The 23,719-nt window shown below is 37.8% G+C and overlaps 1 protein-coding gene across 1 annotated transcript in view; it reads left to right on the plus strand.

Moving 5' to 3' along the window:
• Cir1 (corepressor interacting with RBPJ, 1) overlaps positions 1 to 23,719 on the plus strand; it is a 33,197-nt gene that overhangs the window by 5,109 nt on the left and 4,369 nt on the right. Inside the window, exons 2-7 of the mRNA XM_005393189.1 lie at positions 534 to 628; positions 3,900 to 3,973; positions 4,679 to 4,689; positions 4,776 to 4,840; positions 5,173 to 5,221; positions 6,038 to 6,155. Of these exons, the coding sequence (XP_005393246.1) occupies positions 534 to 628; positions 3,900 to 3,973; positions 4,679 to 4,689; positions 4,776 to 4,840; positions 5,173 to 5,221; positions 6,038 to 6,155 (412 nt within the window). The remainder of the gene's footprint in view (positions 1 to 533; positions 629 to 3,899; positions 3,974 to 4,678; positions 4,690 to 4,775; positions 4,841 to 5,172; positions 5,222 to 6,037; positions 6,156 to 23,719) is intronic.

Genomic DNA, 23,719 nt, shown 5'->3' on the forward strand with positions numbered 1-23,719 from the left:
TCTCTTGTCTCCTTTTTTCCACAACTAGTTTATTACCCTCCTCCTCTTCCTTCTCTTCCAGTTCTCTCTTAGTGTATTAGTGACACACAGTAACACCTATAGCCATTGTTTAACCCTATGGGTTGTTCCCTGTGGAAACAGATTCTGTGTAGAGAGATGCTTTTTCTATTCTCTGAAATGATAGAGGTCTGTGTGTTTTTGTGGTATTGGGGATTGAGTATCACCTCAAGGATCCATGTACACTGAGCTACATCTCCAGCCCCCTCTGAAGTAATGGAGGAACTGAGTACAAGACACTGTTACACACACCCAGAGTTTCCTCAAGGTTGGCACTTTCATCTGAAAGTTACCTGTTTTGAATGTCTGATATCAAAGAACAAATCAGACTCTTTAGGTGTTATTTTGTGATGATGTCACTATGAACCAATTGGATTATATCAAACTGTAAACAGTAGCACTTTATTTTTTATTAGAAAAGCAAACTTTCTACTTAATTTAAATCCAACTACTTATATTTTACTTCATTAATGTAGGTATGGATGGCAGAACAGAAAATATCATATGATAAGAAGAAACAAGAAGAATTAATGCAGCAGTATCTCAAAGAACAAGAATCATATGATAACAGGTGAGATGTGCCACTGCCCCAGTGTTTATAAAAGAATCAGTTATATGAGAATAATCTAACTCGAATCATTACTTACTCTTGTACTTCAGATAGCCACTTTACCCATAATTCACATTCAGTATAGCTTCATGTGACTTACGTAGTCTGAGAGAAGTCCAACATGGTAGTCTGCACCCATAGTCCCAGCTACTCACGAGGCTGAGTCAGAAAGATCATTTGAACTTAGGCATTCGAGACCAGCCTGAGCAACACAGTGAGACGCCTCTCTCAAAAACAAACAAAAAAAAGTAAATAAAGTTAAATAAATAAACCATACAGTCATGTGCAAGTCCCAAGTTAGGCAAAGCTGACAGAAAAAAGAAATATCTATACTTGAACTGTTAAGACCTCTTAGAAAGGGGTTTCTTTAATATGCACTCAAAGGAGAAAAAGTATAGGGCACATCGAGGAAGAAAAATGAAGTATCTCTTTTGTCCTGCATGTCATTGTTCTGCCTAAAGCTGGGTCGTGGCTAGAGTTCTTCTTTGGTTCCCCCCAGTATGGTACCTGCCTTTTTGCTGTTGTCATTTTATGTTTGCAAAGCTGCCATTGAAGCTGGTTTCTCTTGATTAATCAGTCAAGTAAATAGTGGTATTTGAGTTATACAGACTATGCTTTGAGTGAAGAACATTTACCATATGAAACTCTAAAATGTTCATGTGTTTATGGACATGTGGGTTATTTGCATACTTGGGCTGTTGTGAATAATGCTGAAAACATGCATAAGGAGTTTTTGTTTTTGAGACAGGGTCTCACTGCATAACTCAGCCTGGCCTCAGTGGAATTTGAAACAATTTTCCTGCCTCCACCTTCCGAGTGCTGGGATTATAGGCATGTGCTTCCATGCCTTACTTGATACAGAGTTATCTGTTCAAGCCCATGTTTTCAGTTCCTTTGACTATGTATTAGGAGTGGAATTGCAGGAGCACATGAGAATCTGTGTGGGGCCAGGGATGTAGCTCCGCAGCACAAGCATCTGCCGGGCAAGCGCAAGGTCGTGAGTTTGATTCCTGATACCAAAAAAAAAAAAAAAGATAATCTGCATTTGGCTTTCTAAGGAACCACAAACTGTTTTTCCATAGTGGCTGCAGTATTTTACATTTTATACACAAGGATTTCAGTTTCATTACACAGTCACAAATATTCATTATTTTCCCTTTTTCCTGTAGCAGGCATACTAATAGTATAAAGTGTTACCGCATTGTGATTTTGATTTGGAATTCCCTAATGTCCAATGATTTTGAGCTTTTCATGTATTTTAAATTCTAAAATGGGGGCTGGGGATTTAGCTCAGCAGCACAGCGCTTGCCCTGCAAGCACAAGGTCATGAGTTCAATTCCCAGTACCGGGAAAAAAATAAATAAATAAAATAAATTCTAAAATGGTGTTAATATAAGACAATTTACACATTTGTTTAAAGTATATGTTGGTTTTTAAGGATGTTTAGAATTTTGGAGTCATCACCATAATCTAATTTTAGAACATTTCCATCATTTAGAAAAGAAATTTCATACCCGGGAGCAGTGTCCCTCATTCCCCAACCTTCTCCTCCTTGTACCAAGAGTCTGTGTCAGTCTTCACTTCTGTCTGTAAATGTGCCTGTTCTGGACATGTCGTACTATTAGACTATGCGTCAGGTAGCCTTTGTGCTGTTTTCCTTCACTTAGTATGTTTCCCTGGTATGACATAGATCAGAACTTTATTCCTTTCTGTTGCATTGGATATGTATACCTATATTCTATTGCTTCTTTCTTTGCTTTTGTTTTTTACTGTTTATAGAATCCAATGGAAATAAGAAGAGAGGTTTTATCCTTTAACAGTGCTTTTTCCAAATAAAAGAGGAAGTGCTAGTTACTCTTTAGCTTCTTTATAATTAGTATACACACACAGACACACATAGATTTTTCTTTTTTTTAAGTACGGGGCACCGAACCCAGGGCCACTGTACCACTGAGCTACAACCCCAGACCTTTTTATTTTTTGAAACAAGGTCTCATGAAGTTGCCAAAGCTGCCCTCAAACTCTCAACATTCTTGTCTCAACCTCATGAGTAGCTGGGATGACAGGTATATGTCACCACACTCAGCTTAACTTTTTTGAGTTAAACTTTATCTCATTTATTCAATTTGTTGCAAAGTTTTTTTTAAAAAAAGCCTTACTTCTTCTTTAAATAGAACTCAAACAGGGAGTTTTTTCAGTATTAAAATTAAACTAGAAAAATGAGATTTTTTTTTAGGTACAGCGGGCATTAATTCTATTATATTTAGTAGTCTATTGTAGAACTTCTTTAAACTATTCTTTCTTCTTTTTTTTTTTTTTTTTTTTTGGTCTTTTTGAGGCAGGGTCTCACTATGCAGTTCAGGCTGGCCTTGAGCTTACTTTGTAGCCCAGGCTGGTCTCGAACTCACAACAATCCTCCTGCCTCAGCCTCCCGAGTGCTGGGATTACAGGCGTGTGCCACCACTCCCGGCTAAACTACTCTTTCTTCATTAGCCTTACTGGATAATTTCTCTCTGTTTTTTGGTGGGTTTGTTTTATCCTGGGAATTTAACTCAGGGCCCTTGCACTGCACTACATCTCCAATTGTTTTTTAATTTTTGAGACAGGGCCTTGCTAAGTCACCAAGTTGCCCATGCTAAGTACAGACTTACAGTACTCCTGCCTCAGCCTTCCAGAACACTGGGATTATAGGCATGCACTACTGTGCCCAGCTTCCTCACTGATTTCAACTCTTGCAAGCTGGGTAAGACTTTCTAAAGAAATCTCAGGCTCATTTTTCAAAATTGTTTAATCCTTCACAAGAAAAGGTGCTGGGACCATTTACCTTAATCCCAAATTTATGATGTGTAAGATTTTAAAGCTGTCACTATAGCATTTCAAAGTTAAAATCCTGTGAAAGTGACCCATGTCATTTTAACCAGTTTTTAGAGGGGAGAACTAAAACATTGTGAGAAGGAAAATACTTGGAGAATTACAGGAGGCAACACTACATATTTGATATCCATTCAGATATTTTAAATGTCCTCTAGCCAGTGAAGCAGTTTTGAAACTTTATCTCCCTCTGTCTGTCTCTCTCTTTTTCCTTTTGATGTAAAGACTGAACCTAGGGTCTTGTTCAGGCTAGGCACATGCTTTACCACGGACCTACACTCCCAGCCTGGAACTTGATGCCTAGCAACAATTTTTATCTTAATTCCCTTACATTGTTAACTTTATGTCTTGTTCCATTTAGATTGCTTATGGGAGATGAACGTGTAAAGAATGGCCTTAATTTCATGTATGAGGCCCCACCAGGAGCTAAAAAAGGTACTGGCCTCTTTCTTTTAAGTCTTTGAGCTATTTATAATTAAAGATTGAGAACTGCTAAGAAGTAGTGTTTAAAAACTGATTTTCGAAACAAAAAAAATTATTTTCATCTTTGAAAATTGCTATCTTGTAAAGATAAGAAAAATGCTGTATAATACACAGAATAAATACTAAAAATATTTTTATAATCTAGTATCTTTTTATAATCTAGTATCATATTTTATCATGTGTCTTTGGTGAGGAAAAAGCTCAAGATCAGTGGAATTGTATTTATTCTTCTGTAATTTGCATATATATCTTTTTAAAAAATTTTTTATTTTAAAGAGTAAAAGAAGGACAACATAGCAATAGGGGGATTCACCGAATTACTGCATATGTATCTTTAGTTCTTACTCAGTACACTTAGAAAACACGTACTATCAATGAAAAGCATAAAAATTTAAAAATTAGGAGTTAGTGTACTTATTAAGTACTATATCCTATTTAGGTTGTGTTTTATCCTTCACTGATCTGTATTTTATCTGTGAAAAAAGAAAAAGTCAAGCCACTAAATTCTTTTTATCAAATTATAATTATATAACATGATATTTAGATTAGACACTTAATAACTAAATGTTTTTTTGAAATATTAAGTAGATTTTATATTACAGACTTTTTTTAACTTGTCCTACCCTTCCCTCCCCCAACTTTTGATATACAATCAAGAAAACAAAGAGGTAATGCATCATTTCCTATTTGTGTTTATTTACAACTCATTGTGATTTTATGACCAAATTGAAAGAATTTCAATGAATGTTTTTAGAAAGAAGAAACAGAAGGAGAGATGGAATACAAATTTGAATGGCAGAAGGGGGCTCCACGTGAAAAGTAAGAATTGGTTTGCTTTTTAAGATAAAAACATATCATTAAATTTATCTGCAGTCTCATCTTAAATTGTTGCCTTCATTCATTAAAGAAAGTTAATCCTGAAAAGGTGTTTTTAATGACTTTTTGTATAATTTTTCATTTTTTTAAATCACAGCTTATCAGACTAGACACTAACTGGAAATATTAAATAGATTTTATAGTTCTATATATAGTTATTATAATAATAGTACAATTCACATTGTTCTTAGAATTATAAAATAGTTTTCACTGTAACTGCTGTGTAATTTATTACATTACTGATATTGTTTCTATACATTTTCTCTACTTAATAGATATGCCAAAGATGATATGAACATCAGAGACCAGCCTTTTGGTATTCAGGCAAGTGATACGTACTTAACTGTTCGAGAATAATTTTTATTTGGTAACTCTTTATACTGTTATTTAGAAGATGTTTAAGATAAAAATGGACAGTATGATTTATATTTGTATCAGATAATTGTAGAAATAAAAACATTAAATGTAGTAGACTGATAAAGGATGAGAATCAAACTTTTGTAGTGAGAGTTACGATGATATTGGCCTCTGGTTTTCAAAGGATTTAGAAAAGTAGCCCAGGGTAGAGAAGAGATTTAAAACTATTATCTATTTAGGACAAGGACAGCCTGTCCGTAGAGGGCTAGATCCTCGAGAAGGAGGTGTCACTGCGGCACGGCCTTGCCTACTTACTTATGTGTTGTCTGTGGCTGCTTTCATACTGCAGCAGAGTTGAGCAGCTGCGACAGACGTGGGCATCCGTCCTGAAAAGCCTGAAATATTTACTATCTGGACATCCATAGAAAAAGTTTACCAGTCCCTGGCTTAGAAATTTGAAAGTATAAAGATTAACTTACGAAACTTAGCGAATAATTCTTTTTTAAAAATTTTTTTTATGTTACTATTTCTTTTTGGATGACACTGTTACATTGCCACCAAGCAAGAGGCAGAAAGAAATAGGATCCAGCTCAGCTTTTAGGCAGAATTTATAGTAAAAACTTTTAGTGTTTCTATTTAGTTACTAAGTATAACATCTCTTTCCTTGAAGATCTTTTGAAAATATGACTAATTTAACATAAGCCCTGCCAAGACATATGGAGTTGAACATTGGTTATATATTCTCAGTATTTAGTAACCAAAATAATGTTCACTATTTCTCAGGTTCGAAATGTGAGGTGCATTAAATGTCATAAATGGGGTCACGTCAATACAGATCGAGAGTGTCCTTTGTTTGGCCTTTCTGGAATCAATGCAAGTTCAGTCCCCACTGATGGCTCAGGTAGGCACTGGACACGATTTATTTGTTTCAGTATTTAGACAAACAATGAAAGACAAAATAACATTTTTCTTTAATTTCTCTGGGTATCATTTTGTTTTAAGTTTTTTCAACTAAGGCACATTTCTAGAATATGATATCAATGAACATGTTCTTTTTATTTCCCAATATCTATTAGACATTTTGGTCCTTACTTATAGTTTCGGTTTCTCACACCAGAGAAGCAGTGTGGTATTTAAATGTGGGTTTGATTGGATCAATGGGAAACTGTAATTGTCTGTATTAAATTTGTAATGCTATAAAATAGAATTAAATTTTTCTGAAGGCCCTGTGAATGTGATCTCAGAAGTAATACGTATTAAATAAAATTTGTCATGTTAGTAGCCTAAAATCAGAAGGCGAAGAAATAGTTAGTTCTGATATTTAGATTCTGCTGAATTTAAAAATAGGCTGGAGTTAGCCAGCTGTGGTGGTACAGGAAGTCACAGGCAAGAGGGTCATGAGTTTGAGCCCAGCCTGGGCAACTTAGCAAGACCCTATCTCAAAATTAAAAAGTGAAAAGCTCTGGAGATGTAGCTCAGTGCAGAGACCCTGGGCCCTGGGTTCAATCCCTAGTACTGCAAAAAGAAAGAGAGGGAAGGACTGAAAGACTCAATAGTCATTTCTCTTTAGTTGAGGTAAAAACAAAGTTGAATTTTAAAAGGTGTTAAATGTATTAAATTGGTTTCTATTTGAAAGTCATTTACCTTCCTGCACATTACTGTTTGTTAAGAAAAGTTGGTCTAATTTGGTTTATATCACTTTGATTTCTTTTATGAAAAGGTATTAAAACTGAGAAGTTTTAACTTAAATTCCTCAGTGCCTTGTTCATTTTTTGAGAGAAGGCACACTAATTTATAGATCATAATAGAAAGAGCCTGCTTAACTTTGAACCTTAAACAAGTAATTTTATCTTTATGAGCCTGAACTCCTGATTTTAAACGGACAGATGATATAATTCAGAGTTTCGGCACTTGTTAAAGCGGCTGGAGAACCTTTTTTTTTAAGGAAATCTTACATGGACCCCTACAATGTATAAAAGCAGAGCTACTCTCCTGGGGCAAATGCTGTGGACATGAAGCCCCTCCTCTCAGGCCCCAAGGCCTCTGATGCGCCTCTTTAGAGACTCCCTGTGACTTTCACGGTCACCTCCATGTGGGTTTACCCGCAGTCAGCTTATAACCTGCTGCTTCTGTTTTACAGCTAGAAATTTGGCTTTGTTTCAGCAAGCCAGATTCAAGCTGTAGGATTCAAGAAGCCTGTTTTCATGCTAGGAGTTTAGGAATTTGGTTCATTGTGAAGTTTGACATAATTTCTGTAATGATATTGTAGGTGTTAGACTGGGTGAGGACAGAGAAGATATTGTGGGTTTTTTTTTTTAATGTACATTTATCTAAGAAACCACCTTTTAAGGAGAAGGAAAAGTATTTATTCAGTAGTAAGGCAAAATTGATATAGACGTTGGTCTGCATATCTCTGACAAAAGAACTTCCCAGTAGCGCCACCATAAAGGTACTGTTAGAAACCGAGCTAATTCTCCTTCCTTCCCTGCCCTTACCCAACTGTAGAAGAAGGGAGAAAGGCCCCAAAGCATGTAAAACCCCCAAGAAAATAGAGTGGGGTGGTTCCTATATCAAGAACCCATGTGACTCTGATGTTTTCCACCACTTAAATTTATTAGTCCAGGGATGAGTTGTTTTATCTTAAAAGATGTTTTATTTTCTGGAAGAGGTTGCATCTTTCTCATTTGTTTCTTCTCTCCAACCATGTAGCTTCCTTGCAATTGTCTGATGGTTGAGTTGGTTTGGGACAGCAGAAATCATAGCTGTGTTCCCCAACCCCATCTCATGATGATCCGCTTCTGGGAGAGGAAAATAGACTCCCAGCTTAGCCCTTTCTTTTAGTAGTCAGCAGGCTTGGTGTTTCATGAATGCTGTAGGAAATCAATTAACAATAACCTGAAGAACTTGTGCTTTAACCTTTTTTAAAGAGTATTGAAAACCCCACAATCACATGCCACACAATTACGTGAATTCCGATATAGTATGACTGGTTATTAGCTCTTTTCCAGCCCTTCTTTTATATCCATTAACTTCAACTCAGTTACCGTATGTATACAGTTGAAGTTGTTACTCCCCACTTAGAAGGGAGTTTTACTGTAGAACTATTTTTCAGTCACATGAACTTTCTCACAATAAAGTGAATGGAACAAAACAAAAAACCCAACTCAGATTGTTAGCTCCTGTCAAGTTTTACCTATGTTTAGCCACGCTTGAGAGGCCTACATATTAGTGATTCTCTCTGTCTAAATAAGTTGAACACCAGAATGAGAGGTGAAAAGCGTGACCTTTATTGAAATAGTGTGTTTTCTCCTCAGGAGGCTAGCATATAAAATGTTCCATAAGTCATTGTGAAAAAGATGAACATCCAGACACAAAGAAGCAAAGGACCTAAATTCAAATGACCATTGAACATATGAGAACATTCTTGGCAAGCTTTTTAATAACCAAAGAAATAAAAACTGAAACAGGCAAATTTTGCTGATGAAGAACCACTTGACAATATGTAACAGAAGCCTTAAAACATGCATATCCTTTTACCTAGAAATTTGCCTCTAGTAACTGATAAGAAAGTGATAAAGCCATGCTCAAAATTGAGGAGTAGTGAAAGATTACAAACAACCTCAAGTGTCCGTCAATGAAGGTTGTTAAGATAAACTCATTTATTCAAAAGTTATTTATGAAGCATTTATTTATTCTGTGCCTGGCGTTTTTCTAGGCTCCTGGACACAATATCAAACAAAACAGAAAAGAACCTTATTTTCATAATGGTAATAAGAAAATACCAAGTATTCGTAAGTTCTGTGGAGAAAATTAAATGGGATAATGTGATACGAATTAAATGAGAAGTTACTGTAAGTGGTAAGGAAGAGCCCTTCTGAGGAAGTAATATTAAGCTGAGACCTAAAAGATAGGAAGGATGCAGCCACTTAAAACCTGGGAGAAAAACAGCATCTCAAGCCTTTTATATAGGGAACCATTCGTTTTGGGAGGTCATGTACTTGGCTATAGGTACTTCAGTTAATGAATGCAGAATGAGGAACTAGATTGCTATGAAGATGCCTCCTTTGGAACCTCTCCTCTGCTACTTAGTAGTTTTGTAACTTTAGGCCACTTAATCTGTCTGCCTGTTTGCTGATGCCTGTAAATCATATTGTAATAGTACCTACCTCATAAGGTTGTTCTGAAATCTAGGTGAGTTAGTATATATATAGTGCTTGGAATAGTGCCTGACCCATAATCAGCATTTCATGCCTATTTTTTAAATAAATTAAGGGCTGTTCTTGAAAAATGGAATATGATGCAGCTGTAAGATACATATGTATACAAATAGCCACAGATCTAAGATGACGTGTAAGACTAGATCAAGTGTAACAAAAGAAGAGCAGTATCCATTAAAAGAATGTAAAGGTAAACTACAAAATCTGAGGCATTGGGTGATTAAAGTTAAAATGGCCTTCTAGGATGAAGTCTTTTTTTTAACCTATTAAATTTTAGAAGGGCTGCCTTTATGGTAGATGGGTAGCTCGCTGATTTAAGGGCCCTCTGGAGGGCTTGGGATGTGGCTCCGTGGTGGAGCCTTTGCTTCCCATGTGTGCACCATGAAGTTTTCCACCCAGTAAAAAAGGCCCTCTGTGAAAATTCGTCGGTGGGCTGCAGATGTAGCTGCACAGCAGAGTACTTGCCTAGCATATGTGAGGCCCTGGGTGTGATCCCAGCACCATAAGAAGACAATTCTTAGAACTAAAGTTTCTTGTTTACCCTTTCAAATGATTGTATTTGGCAGCTGTGTCTTTGACATCCTGTATTTGAACCATTAAGTTTTGGTTATTGAACTTCATGTTCTAAGCACATAAAAGATACAGGCTCTACCCCTATTTTACAGCCTGATCAGAAAGACTGACATATCACATAAGAAACAGACAATAGCTCCCAGTTTATAATCCAGTAAAAATCTAGAATTTTATATAAGAACCTCGTGCTCACTTCGGCAGCACATACATTATATAAGAATCTGTTTAACAGAGAATAACTGATTGTTGAATTAGGTAATTAAATAGCTGAATTAGGTAATTAAAAGTTACTTCTGAAGAAATAAAATTTAGATGGATGCAACAAAAGGCTGACTTAAAAAAAGAAAGACTAGAATGAAAGCGTAACCACGGAAAACGTAACTTGGATGGATATAGATGAATAGGTTCAGGTTTGAGTATCTCAGAAAGCTGGGCACGGAAGTGGCCATTCATGATGTAGCCAGTGTTTCCCGAATGGCAAGAGAAAGTTGGTATATTGAGTAAATTAAAGAACACTAATGGAGGGCCGGGCGTGGTGGCACACACCTATAATCCCAGCGCTTGGGAGACTGAGGCAGGAGGATCACTGTGAGTTTGAGGCCAGCCTGGGCTACACAGTGAGTTCAAGGTCAGCCTGAACTACATAGTGAAACCCTGTCTCAAAAGAAGGACTATTAATTCATTCTGCACTGTGGCTCTGGTATAAGGCTGCGTGCACATAAATTAGGTTTGAAAGGAAAAAAAAAATGAAGAAATGAAAACAGTTAATATGTTAATTTGGTGAAATTACAGGTGATTTTGTTTAAATTAAAATATATGATTAAAATTGGATAAGAGGTGCTGGGGATTTAGCTCAGCAGCACAGCACCTGCCTGGCAAGCGCAAGGTCATGAGTTTGATTCCTGGTACCAGAGAAAAACCAAAAAAATTAAAAAATAAAATAAAATTGGATAAGAAACTTAAAGCAGGCTTTTCAAAAATTAACTATCACAATATTTTTTAGAAGGCTAATATTTTCTCTTAGAGTCCTTTTTTTTTTTTTTTTTTTAGACAGTGTCTTGCTATGTATTGCAGGCTGCCCTTAAACTCATAGGGATCCTCCTGCCTCAGCCTCCTGAGTACTGGAATTACAGGCATGCACCACCATACATGGCTTATGTTAAATTTATTTTCAGAATAATTAGAACAGCTAAAGAAAGCAAAGAGTAGGCCAGGCATGGTGCTGTATGTCTGTAATCCCAGTACTCAGGAGACTGAGGCAATAAGATCACAAGTTCAGGGCCAGCCTGGACCAAAAAGTAAGACCTCATCTCAAAAAAAGAAAAAAAGGCGAGGAGTTACTGGTATGCTGTAAAGGCTATCTTTATAATAAATAGCTAGCAGACAATTGCCTTAGTGTTTAAATAATAAGATGTTAGTGAAATTTTTGTTCCTGCTTTTTCCTTTCAGACTGACAAAGTATAAATATGAGGACAAATACTGGTAAATACACAGGGTATTTCAGTTTCCTAAACCCTGTACTGTACCTTATTTATCTAAGAATTCTGAAGGCATTAAAGTGAATGCCATAAAACTGTCATAGAAATAAACTAGTAACTTTCACCATGTCTGATATACCACATAAGATGATAAAAGTTACGATCCTATTTCTGAGGGACCATCACAGTTGAGAATGATCAATTTATTTTATTTATTTATTTATTTATTTAGTCCTGTTGAGACAAGATCTCTCTATGCAGTTCAGGCTAGCCTTGAGCTCACTTTGTAGCCCAGGCTGGTTTTGAACTTGCAACAGTCCTCGAGTGCTGGGATTACAGGCATGCACCACCACGCCTGGCTCAAGAATGATCAATTTAAACTGTTTATAAGAACAACCGTCCCGGGGATATAGCCCAGTGGCACAGCACCTGCCTGCAAGTGCAAAGTCCTAAGTTCAATTCCCGGTACAAAAAAAGAAAAAAAAAAAACAACTGAAGATTTGGGAGGATAGTAACCTTTTCTGTTTGTTCAACTTGTATTTTACTTACTGTAAAGTCACAGATTTATCATAAGGAAGTAATCATGGCTGTGCACTAATGATTTAGTCACAAAAGATTGTAAGAGAGAGGAGAGACAGACTAGCTAAATTGTGGAATAGTGCAACAATGTAATACTGTACTGTGTAGCAATTCAAACGATAGGAAGATTTCTTAGTGATATGGACACCGTTTGGAACATTTAGCCAGATTGTAATAGTAGGGTATAAAATAGACCTGTATCTGTGTTTCTTTTATATCCATAGGTAGACATGTAGACAGAGAAACAGATACATTTAGGAAAAGGATTAGGAAGAGGCCAAAGTATTAACAGTGGTTGTGTTTGAGTGGGTAGGATTACCTAAAATAGTTTCTTCTTTTTGCTTATCTGTATTTCCCACAGTGAAGGTAAATTACGTTTATAATTTTTCAAGTGAATACATGTGTTAAAAGAATTAAAAATTATACATAGAAATAAACTATTTTAAAGTGTATTGCTCAGTTAATGCCTTTGGAGTTTGACCTGAATTTAATAGTAGTACTTTACTAAACTAATAGAAACTCGTAAAAGATTTCTCAAAAATGAGATCAGAACTCTACTACCTCAAATAGGAAAGCAAATCATAATGATGCTGTGTGCAAAACTTGAATGCAATGAAAAATAAACTGACCAATTTCCTTATCCACTTGCTGATTCAAGCTAAAAAAGATCTTTTCATTTGAAAAAAAAAAATCACCTATTGAATAATGCCTCACCAGTGAATAGAGATTATTTTTGCAATAAGGCAATTTCAGTAGATGTGGTTATCATGGGATAATCACACCCCTGGGGTACAGCCTTGTGCCTGTAATCTCCCAGGAGTGTAATTATTTCATGATAACTGCACCCCCTGGTGTTACATTATTTCTATTATGAAATTCTTAGTTTAGTATATAAAGTAACTTACTTTGATCACTGGAAACTGCAAGGTGCTGTTAGAATGTTCCAGCTGTGAGGTTTACAGAGACCAGCTATAAGATTTACTTCTCCTTTACAAAGTTAAATTAGGCAATCAAAATGCTTCTTTGGGCTAAGCTGGTTTAGAATATCTTTTCTGCTGATAAGATCACCTTAACTTTTTGAGTTTTCATCTACTCCAGATACATCTGAATTATCTGTAAAACTTGTAAGCTTCATGGTTACTGAATTTTATATTTTTGTTGTACAATATAAGGAAATGGCTGGCCCACCTGCCTTTTATATATACTCTAAAGCCCTGATTCTAACTGCTGACCCCTAGCATCTGCCAGTTGTGTTTTTCATGTATATTAAAATTAAACATCTTTCTTTAATCCACAGTGTGATACTTAAACAGAGCAAGTTTTTTAATGCTATAACATACACATGCCATACAATTTACCTGCCTTAATATATTTAGAGTTGTACATCTATTAGCACAGTCAATTTTAAAACATTTTTATTACCCCAGAAAGAAATCTCGTGCCCCTTAGCTCTCACCTTCCAGTCGCCAGCTGCAGACAGCCACTGATCTACTTTCTGTCTCTACAAGTTTGCCTAATTTGGACATTCCATTCTTTATGGCACGCGTTTTCCCGCTATGCTGAAACACTCAGACATGCACACACAGCAGAGTGAATAGCTTTATAATAATTAAAAATTATAGCCCACAAAGATGCAAGTTTATGTATAGGTACCTATAAAACAGACTAATATGTCAGGTTGTCTACAAAAAATATAAAGCAAAACTCTATTTATTACGCTCCTCTTTTTCCTAGATAAGATTGTGTACATCATTCCATGTTGGAATTCCAGATATCTCTCTTCAGGAAGCAAACAGGTGGCTGTAAATAACCACTCCGCAGGAGAGCTAGACCTGGAGCTGCTGAAGGGCCTCTGGCAGGTCGTGCCGGCCCTCCTTCAGCCTGCTTCTCCACCACACGTCATGCCCACCCTTTAGTTCAGCCCCGCAACGGGGCTGGTAGTGGATGAACCTGCCCTGAAACCCTAACACTGGCCTGCCACAATGCACTGGTTAGGAGCGCTTGACTTGATGCTGCTTTTGTCAGTGTAATTTGTGATCCTGTGGCTTTTAATCTTCAGCCTGATGATGTGATAGATTACATTAACTGATTTTCAAATGTCAGACCAGCCTTGTATGTATGGATTCAATCCCACTTGCTTATGGGGTATAATTCCTATTTATACATTGTTGGATTCAACTTGCAAATATTTCCTTAAGGGTGTTTACATCTATGTACATAAGAGATTCTCTTCTGTAATTTTGTTCCTTGTATTGTCTGTGTTTGGTTTTGGTACAGTATTAGAGTAATGTTAGTCTCATAGAATAAGTTAGAGAATATTTCATCTGCTTCTATTTTCTAGATGTTACAGATTATTAGTAAAATTTCTTCTTTAAATATTTGTTGGTATTGATCATCTGGGCCTGAATGAAGCTTTTTATGTTGAAAAGTTATTAATTGTTGATTGACTTTCTTTATTAGAGGCCTACTCAAATTATTTCTCTTTGTTTTGAGTTTCAGTAAATGTCTTTCAAGGACTTGGTCTTTTCTTTCTTTTTTTTTTTTCTTTTTTGGTGCCAGGAATTGAACTCAGGACCTTACGCTTGCCAGGCAAGCACTTATGCCACTGAGCTAAATCCCCAACCCTCAAGGAATTGGTCTGTTTCATGTAAACAAAATTCAAGGGCACAGGGAAGTTTTGGTTGGGGCTTAATGACTTAGCAATGAGTGATTGAATCATTGACTATGTGATTGAACTCAATCTCTAACCCTTCTCTCTCCCCATAGGGCGGCTGTCACATAGTTCAGGCCTGGTTCTCTAACTGTGATCACATGGTTTGTCTTTGTGGCATGGCCAGGTACTACCTTGAGTCATCTCCTTGGCATAAACTATACAGGAGCTCACCACATGTCACCTCATTAGTGCAGTGAGCAAGAAAGACACTCCTGTCACTGGGAAATTTCAAGGATTTAGTGGCCTCCTTGGAACTGGGGAGAGAGGCCAGCCAAATTCATTATTAGGCAGCAGCTGTATTTTTTCTTTATTTCAGAATACTTTTACTTTAGGGGCTGGGGATTTAGCTCAGCGGCAAAGCGCCTGCCTGGCAAGCGCAAGGTCGTGAGTTCGGTTCCCGGTACTGGAGAAAAACCAAAAAAAAAAAGAATACTTTTACTTTCTCCTGAGACTTGTTTGGGATATGTCTTATTTATAACTGTGTTTATTAATCTCTAAATATTTTAGTATTTTCCAGCTTTCTGTTACTGATTTCCAGTTTAATTACATTGTGGTCTGAGAGCTCATTTATTTGTTCTTGAAAGCTCTTTCTTTATGCAGATCTGAGTATCTTTTAACATTTTTTTGTAAGGCAGGTCTACTGGCAGGCAAGAATTTCCTCAAAAAAATATATATATAATATATATTTTTTGTCTGAGGTCTTTATATTCTTTCTTCACTTTTATTTTTTTGAGACAGGCTCTCACTATGTAGTTCAGGCTCGTCTTGAATTCACTTTGTAGCCCAGGCTGGCCTAGAACTTGTGGCAGTCCTGCCTCAGCCTCCCGAGGGCTAGGATTACAAATGTGTGCCATCACGCCTGGCTCTTCCTTCATTTTTGAAGGATAATTTTATTGGATACTGAATTCTACATTGGTAGGTTTCCTCTTTCAATACCTTTATCTCTTCTTGGTTTTTGTTTTTGGTGTGTGTGTGTGTGTGTGTGTGCGTGCGCGAACCTACTAAAGATTAAATCCATGTGCTGTACCACAGGCCACACTGCCGGCCCTCCACTTTCTTCTTGCTTGCATGGTTTCTTATGATAAGTGCAGTGTGGGGTAATTCTTAATCTGCATTCCTCTCTAGGTGAGGTGCTCTTTCCTTTTGCATCTTTCAAGACTTCGTCCCCATCTTTGATTTTCTGCAGTTTGAATATGACAAGCTTAGGTATAGGCTTTTGGTGTTACCGCACTTGGTGTTCTTTGAGCTCTGGACCTGTGGTTTGGTGTATATCATTAGTTTGGGGAAATTTCAGTCATTATTATTTCACATATTCTTTCTGTCTTACCTCTCCTCCTTGTACTCTTACCATCCATATTTATGCCTTTTGTACTTGTTCTACAGCTCTTGGAAATTTTTTTTTCTCTCTTTAGTTTTGGAAGTTTCCTTTTTGTTTATTTGTGTTTGTTTGTCTTTTGGGGTTACGGATTGAACCCAGGGCCGCATGCATGCTGGCCACACCACACTGTATCCCTGAGTTACACCCCCAGTCCTTCCTGTTGACATAGTTTAAAGCTCTCTGGTTCTTACTGATAAGCCCATTAAAAGCACTTTTCATTCCTGTTAGTATTATTTCTAGTACTTCTTTGTTGAGTCTTAGTGTTGCAGCTCTCTGCTTATATTAGGCTACTGTTCTTATGTGTTGTGTGCGCTTTGCCTTACAGGCCTGTCTGAGTCACTTTCCTGTTGCTGGGACAGAGCCCCTGACACAACTTAAAGGACGAAGGGTTAGTTTGGCTCTCGGTTACTGTTCGTGGTCGGCTGATTCCGAGGCAGGATCAGCATGGCAGATGGAAAGCTGCTCATGTCCTAGTAGCCAGGAACTAGAGAGAGAAGGGAGGAGCCAGGGAGGAAGGTGCCCTTTGGGTTTTTTATTTATGGCAGGATCTCTGTGATTGCCTCAGCCTCCTGAGCATCTGTAACTGCAGGGGTGCACCGCCTCACCCGTGCTCAAGCTCTGGACTGGTGCCCAGACTTGTAAGAACAACATAAAAAGGAAGCGTAAATTCAAAATAGTGTCACTAGAACACTGGAGTTGCCCGGGCTGGTCTTGAACTTGTGATTCTGCAGGCAAGTACCACCCAGGTTTCCTTAAAATTCTTCATGAAAAGCAAAGTGCGGTGTATCAGAGAAAAGGAACTGATGTAAACAGGCCTCTAGAGTAAGGTTTTATGTTATCCAAATGCTTAGAGTTAGGCAGTGTGTAGTGTTCACTGTAGCTGATGCTGTCAAAGGCTAGAAGTTCCTCTAGTGTCCTTGTTTTTGTCTCCCCTTTTCTTCAGGTTTCCTGAGAGACTCCTTTAACATTGAGTGTGGCCCCAGCCTTTCTTTCGGTTGTAATCCCCTGATATCATACGGGATGGTAAGATGTGAGGGAAGGGAAAGAATTCTGTCATCCTATGATTAAGTCTCAGTTTTGTTAGCCTGTGCCGCTCACTCTAACCTTCCAGTTGCTTTTTGGCATTTTCCCCACACTTTTCAGCTTCATTTTCCATGTAGGTTTGGCTCTGGCCAAGATAGTTTCCCTTGAGAGTGGTCCTTTGATAACATAACGGAGTGCCCTGAGCATATTTCAGAACGGTAACTGCCCTCCCCACTGGTGTAAGGGAAGCATAAGGAGACGGTTCTTCGCTCTTCACAGTGAGAACCTGGTGGGGCTCTTGAAAGTGGAGGATCTGCCTGAGGCTGGGCCCCCACAACTTTCCTCCTTCCAGCTGGTCCCTGCTCAGGCTGTCGTCATGAGGAAGCAGCTCTGTAAGAATTCCCACCAGCTGCCATCTCTGGCAGTGGCTTCTGATGATTCTGTTTCACCTGTCTCTGGTTTTCAGGGCAGGCCCCTGTAACCCAGGAGAGAACTAAGATTTTACACACCATCCCCCAGCTTTTTCTTGTGAGCATAGGACTCTAAACCTCCTTTTCTTTCTTTTGTTTGTTGTTTTGTGTTACTGTGAATTGAGCCCAGGAAGCACTGACTTACACCCCCAGCCTTTTTACTAAGTTTTATTTTGAGACAGGGTCTTGCTAAGTTGCCTAGGCTGGCCTTGAACTTATGCTTCTTGCCTCAGCCTCCTGAGCATCTGTAACTGCAAGGGTGCACCACTACTTCCATACTCAAGCTCTTTGTATGTGTGGGACTGATACCCTGAACTTGTAAGAACAACATAAAAAGTAAACTTCAAATTCAAAATAGTGTCACTAGATATACTAGGCACATGCAAATTGCTGTTTCTTTTTATTACATAAGTCTGAGTTCCAGACATATCACAAATAGCTAAGATAATGATAGGTACCTAATGTTTTAAGTATCTCTACCTAATCTGGTTTCTATCCTAGCTTTTAGTGTATTCAAACACTAGGAAAATAAATAAATAGTTTCAATCAAGGGAAGTCTCAGTTTGTCTTGTCTCTGGTGGTGCTGGGATGAAACCCAGGATCTCACACCAGGCAGACATTCTTCTGTTGAGCTCCACCCCCAGCCCTAAGGAAAGTCTCATTGTAGTCTTGTTGGAAACGTGTTAGGGTATCGTGCTCTTTTCCTTGCTCAGTTTGCCCTCTATTTAATTTTTCTCAAAGAATGTTGTGCTGAGCTGTCCTACTGACAGAGGCTTCTGCAGCTAGAGCTCCCCCACCCTGCCCTGGGGGGCTCACTGTCATTGCCATTCACATTTGAAGGCATATTTGTGGCTGGGGAACATGTTTGAGAAATTTACCAAAATACTTGTTTACTCATAAGCTTTGCTAAAAAGACCTAGCAGTATGCTAGGTCTCCGTGGAAAGAAAGGTGATGAACTCAGTTCCTCTTCTGGCATCCCCACCGCAACATGTTAGGCAGCTCCAGTACAACTGCTTGAGGAGACGGAATCTGGCCGGCATAGCTTTAGCCCTACAACTGACAGCAAATTTCGTTTTTTCTTTTAGTCTTCCAACGTAATCTTACTGTGGAAAATGTGTTTCTCATTAAAGCTAAACTCCAGTAGGCAGTGTCCTAGTCTGTTTTCTCTTGCTGTGATAGAATACCTAAGGTGGGGTGATTTATAATGAATAGAGGTTTATTTTGGCTCATGATTCCAGAGACTAAGAAGTCCAAGAGCATGGGCCTGGAATCTAGTCGGTTTGTTGGTGAGGACCTTATGCTGCTTCAGTTTGGAAAGCAGAAGGGCAAGAGCAGGGCATATGCAAGTTTCAAACACAAGGGTGACCCCATCGCATCCAGTGTCACAAGAGGATGAGAATGAGAACTCACTCTCCTTCCATAGATGGCATTATCCCTTCATGAGGGGAACTTTTTGAAGTAAATACCCCTTCTGAAGATCCCACTCGGTGTCAACACCATCTCCTAGGAGGATCAAACTTCAGCATGAGTTTTGGTGGGGACAAGCTATATTCAGACCATAGCAGACAAACACTACAACTAATAAATAAATTGACCTCCAAATAGAGAAGTAAAATTATGTACCACTTTTTTCCTTTATAGTATATAGTTGATCTTAGTTGCTTATACTTGATTGTGGCTGATTATATTTCTCTCCTTTATATGTAGATGGTTTTATGTTGTTAACTTCTTTATGCAAGAGGAAGTTAGGTGAAAAGAAATACTAATTAAAAGAAATTGTTCAATAAAATTTGTCAAGTCATAGTGTTTCAAAGATCAAAATGATGCTCTTGATTAGTACTTTAAATTATAAGTGATTACCAGTGGCTGTCATTTCAAACTATTTGTATGTATTATAATTTAGCAATTAAATTTGTTATGAAAGCGACTATAGAAATTGTACTCATGTGAACAGATTTACAGTCCTGTCTCATCTGCAAATGACTGTCCGGGTTAAAGGCATGTGCAGAGCTAGCGGAGGCTGTAAGTCCTATAATCTCAAAGAAGTATTACTTTCTCAGCTCAGCATCATTACTGTATTTTGTATGACTCTTCCTATTAAACAGCATTCTGTCTACTAAAGGTCTCCCCACTGTAAGTAGTTTGTGATTACATGGGAAAAAGAGAATGAAGGAAATTTAGTCCGCTTAGTAAATATTAATTTTTCTACCCAAATCAAAGTTAATGAACCTTCATGAACCTTCACTGTATTCCACTTAATTAGAATGCCCTGGTTTTGTAAATCCTATGAGTGTTTGAAAATTAAAACTCAATTCTACTTTGTCCTGGAAATTACCAAGTTTTTCAGAAACAGAACCAGTCTCTTAGATTTATCTTTGTATGCTTAGTAAATAATAGTTCAATGAGTAAGTGAATGGTCTTTGCTCATTGTTCTAAACTTCATTATTTATCAATTTTTCTGAATGTATTTTCTAATATAAATTTATAATTTATGTTTTTGCTATGAATTAATTTCTCCAAAATTAATCTTGCAAGTGAAAACCAAGTTATGTCAATGTTCTAGTGAAACAAAGTAATAAATGCTCAATAATGCACACAGCTTTTAAAAATCATTTTCTGTGTCACATGCTAGGGATGCACAGCTCATAGTTAGAGCTAGTTACGGTGGGAGCCCATAGTACCACAGCCACCCAGCAGTTGCTGTCGACTGACAATAGAATTAAAGTAAAACGCAGTGGTCTTACGTACCATGTGTAACTTTCTTTTTTAAAGTAAAATGCACTGGGTTTGAATTTGACAAATGTATACACCTGGTAACCGACATCCCTGACAAGACAGAGCATTGCCCTCACCCTAGAAAATGCCCATCTCACTCTTCCCAGCCTACCTCCTGCTCTGGCAGCCACTAGTTTCTAATCCCATATTGTTGTGGATTAGATCTAAAATGTCCCCAAAGTCTCACAGGTTTGGAAGGTGACCGGATTACGTGGCCACTCTGCTCATCTGTGGGTCCATGCGTTGATGACTTCATAGCTGAGTGTGCGGGTTGGTGGGGGGTTACTGGGGGTGTGACCCAGAAAAGTGTGTTCTTGTCCCAGTTCCTCCGTTCTTTCCCTGCTTCCTGGCTGCCATGGCTTGAGCATCTTCTCTCTGCTGTATCCCTCTGCCGTCCTGTGTCTGCCTAGGAGCCAGCCAACCGTGGACTGAAATTGCGCACTAAAATGAGCCTCTCCTCCTTTAAGCTGTGGGTGTTGGGTTTTTCCCGGCAACAGAAAAGTGACTGAGACACTGTACTTGAATTTTATAAGTGACCCATACAGCGTGCTTTCTTTCCTGTCTCACTTCATGTTTTTGAGGTTTGTGGATGCCAGACTTTTCCAGAGCATTCATATTCCCATCGCTTGTTTAAAATGTGTACTAGCTCTTAACACTTTTACAACACAAATGATTTTTCTTCTTCTCTGTGGTATAGATTAACTTCATACTTTTCATATATATTATCCCTGAAATACTTGACATAAAAATTAAGTTGAAAACATAAATAATAAAGACATAATCAAAAAATCCCGATATATTTATATTCTGTAAGGCAAAGTTTTTAACAAGGTCAGCTTTACTAGCATACAGTAAGGACAGATTCATGCTTCCTTGCCTTTTTGCATTTTTCAGACACACAAACTAAAAGAAATGTTTAATTTTCCTGCACATTGTGTGTTTTCACAGAGATCAATTAGCTGTCTTCGGTATGAACTGGGATAATGGCAAGAAACCTATTGCTTCCAGCCTCCACTGAGATGAACTGGCAGTGCGTCAGGAAAATTCCCAGTGTGGAGCAGTTTTATTACAATTCAGTACAGTTGGTTCTTGCATAACCTTTAGAAAATCATCCACGAAACATTCTCATCTATATAAATAAAAATCACCCACACACTATATTAATAGCTTTGTTCACTTTTTTCTTGGGACTTAGGCTCCTACTGTGCCCTTTTTTATAGTCTCTTTTTAAAGAGAACTTCTGTACACTTTCTTAAAAGCAAGATGGTTACGATAACATTAGGAATTAAATATAAATGTGAGATAATTCTTGATAATTTCTACTACACAGAAATCTCCCTCTTAATAATATACTAGAATTAGTGTCTCTAAACTGTCCTTTTTATTTAGTGACTAGGAATACAGTAATACCTCAGTTCAGAAACTCTTCTGTTCGCAAACAATTTGATTCTCAAACAGAAATGTTTGACAGACTCCATTCACAATCTCTACCCTGGGTGACAAACAGCCACAGCCATCTTCCCCACACAAACACAAACGCACCCATCTTCCCCAAAATCATGAAACAAATTATGTTTGTGAACCAAAGCACCACTGTAATTTATTTACTAGATATAGTCACTTTAACAGGAAAATGAGGGACACACAATTTTACTGTTCTGGAAATGATAACCATAGCCTATTTGTGATAATATCCAAGAGTTTATGTATTTTAGGGTTGAATCCAGGACCTCACACTTAGCTAGCTAAGTACTCTACCACTGAGCTACATGCTCAGCCCAGAGGGTTTGTTTTAAAGCACAGGGCTCAAGGTTATGCTACCATTACTATGCAATAGATACATATTGAAAAAAGTTACAAAAACACATCAAGTAAAAGTCTCAGCTTTTTTCCTTAGCTAAGAAATGTGTTTTGGAGCTGCTATATTTCTGAATCTAAACTTTAGAAGACTTTCCATACTTTCTCCCAAAGCTTGTGGTATAAAATACAAAGTTGTTGACAAAGAAATATAGTTTTGACAATTCAGAAGACACATGTTTTACTTTATTAAAATGTTGTTGCTACATGTGAAATTTGAGAAGCCACCAGAGTGAGTGTACTGTCATCCACCCTCTCCCCTTTTGTTTGCAGGGCTGGGGGGCTGAAGTGTGGGTCCACAACATGCAAGGCAAGGACTCTTTCACCGCCCCGCACCCCCAGCCTTGCCGTTCATTTAAAGCTTTTAATTGTATGAGCACTTTTATGCCACTTAGAGGCAATTAATATTAATATTTAAAATTCAGTTTTTATTTAAGATTTTATTAGCAGTATCCACAACCAAATGAGTGTTAAAGGGTCTTTAAAGTTATCCATGGGAATTAAATATAACTTTCCATATACTAGTAACAGGCTGTTTTTTTCTATCATTTCAAACATTCATTTGTTCTTGATAATACAACATGAGTAGAACGTTAAAACCTATGGAGTCCAATAAGATAATAACCTATACCTAAACTTTTCCCTGTCTTTTTTTTTTCCCTACCAAAACTGCTATTGACAAATGAACAGATTGGGAATGATTGCCTTTTGCTTTCCATGGAAACATGTAGGTGAAAATGGTAAAAGACCAGCAGAGTGTGATGGTGTGGTGGTACTCAGGAGGCTGAGGCAGGAGGATCATGACAAGTTCAAGGCTAGCCTGAACCACATACCAAGACCCACATACCAGGGTAAAATGTAGTAAAAGACCAGTAAAGCAAGGAAAAGGCAGTGTTTGGTGAGCAGACTAGACATTGTTTCTGAATGTTCCTGTCTCCTGCTTTCCCTTACAGAGTCCTTGTCAGCAGTAACTGCCTTATTCCTCCTCATAGTACATGGCCCAGGGTGGCTGTTGTATGCTGTGTAGATGATGTAGGCCAGAAACATAAGTAGCTACCAGGAAATGTCAATGTTTGCCACCTACAGGAAAAACAGAACGAAAGAGGAATATTGTAAAGGAGAAATAAGCTTTACATTTGCGAAATGAGGGCAGACCTTTAAGTATTTTTCTAATCTTTTGTTAGTCCGTATTATGAAATCAGAAAGGTAACTTTCTCAGTTTGAGACTTTGCAAAAGTCGAAACAGCAGCTTGTGAAGTACATAAAATACATACACTTGTGGGCTAATCTAAAATTGCTTGTAAAGGGCTGGGGATTTAGCTCAGCGGCAAAGCACCTGCCTGGCAAGCGCAAGGTCGTGAGTTCGATTCCCGGTACCGGAGAAAAACTAAAAAAACTAAA

This window comes from Chinchilla lanigera, unplaced genomic scaffold, assembly GCF_000276665.1.
Source record: "Chinchilla lanigera isolate Chin_1 unplaced genomic scaffold, ChiLan1.0 scaffold00048, whole genome shotgun sequence".
Lineage (NCBI taxonomy): Eukaryota > Metazoa > Chordata > Mammalia > Rodentia > Chinchillidae > Chinchilla > Chinchilla lanigera.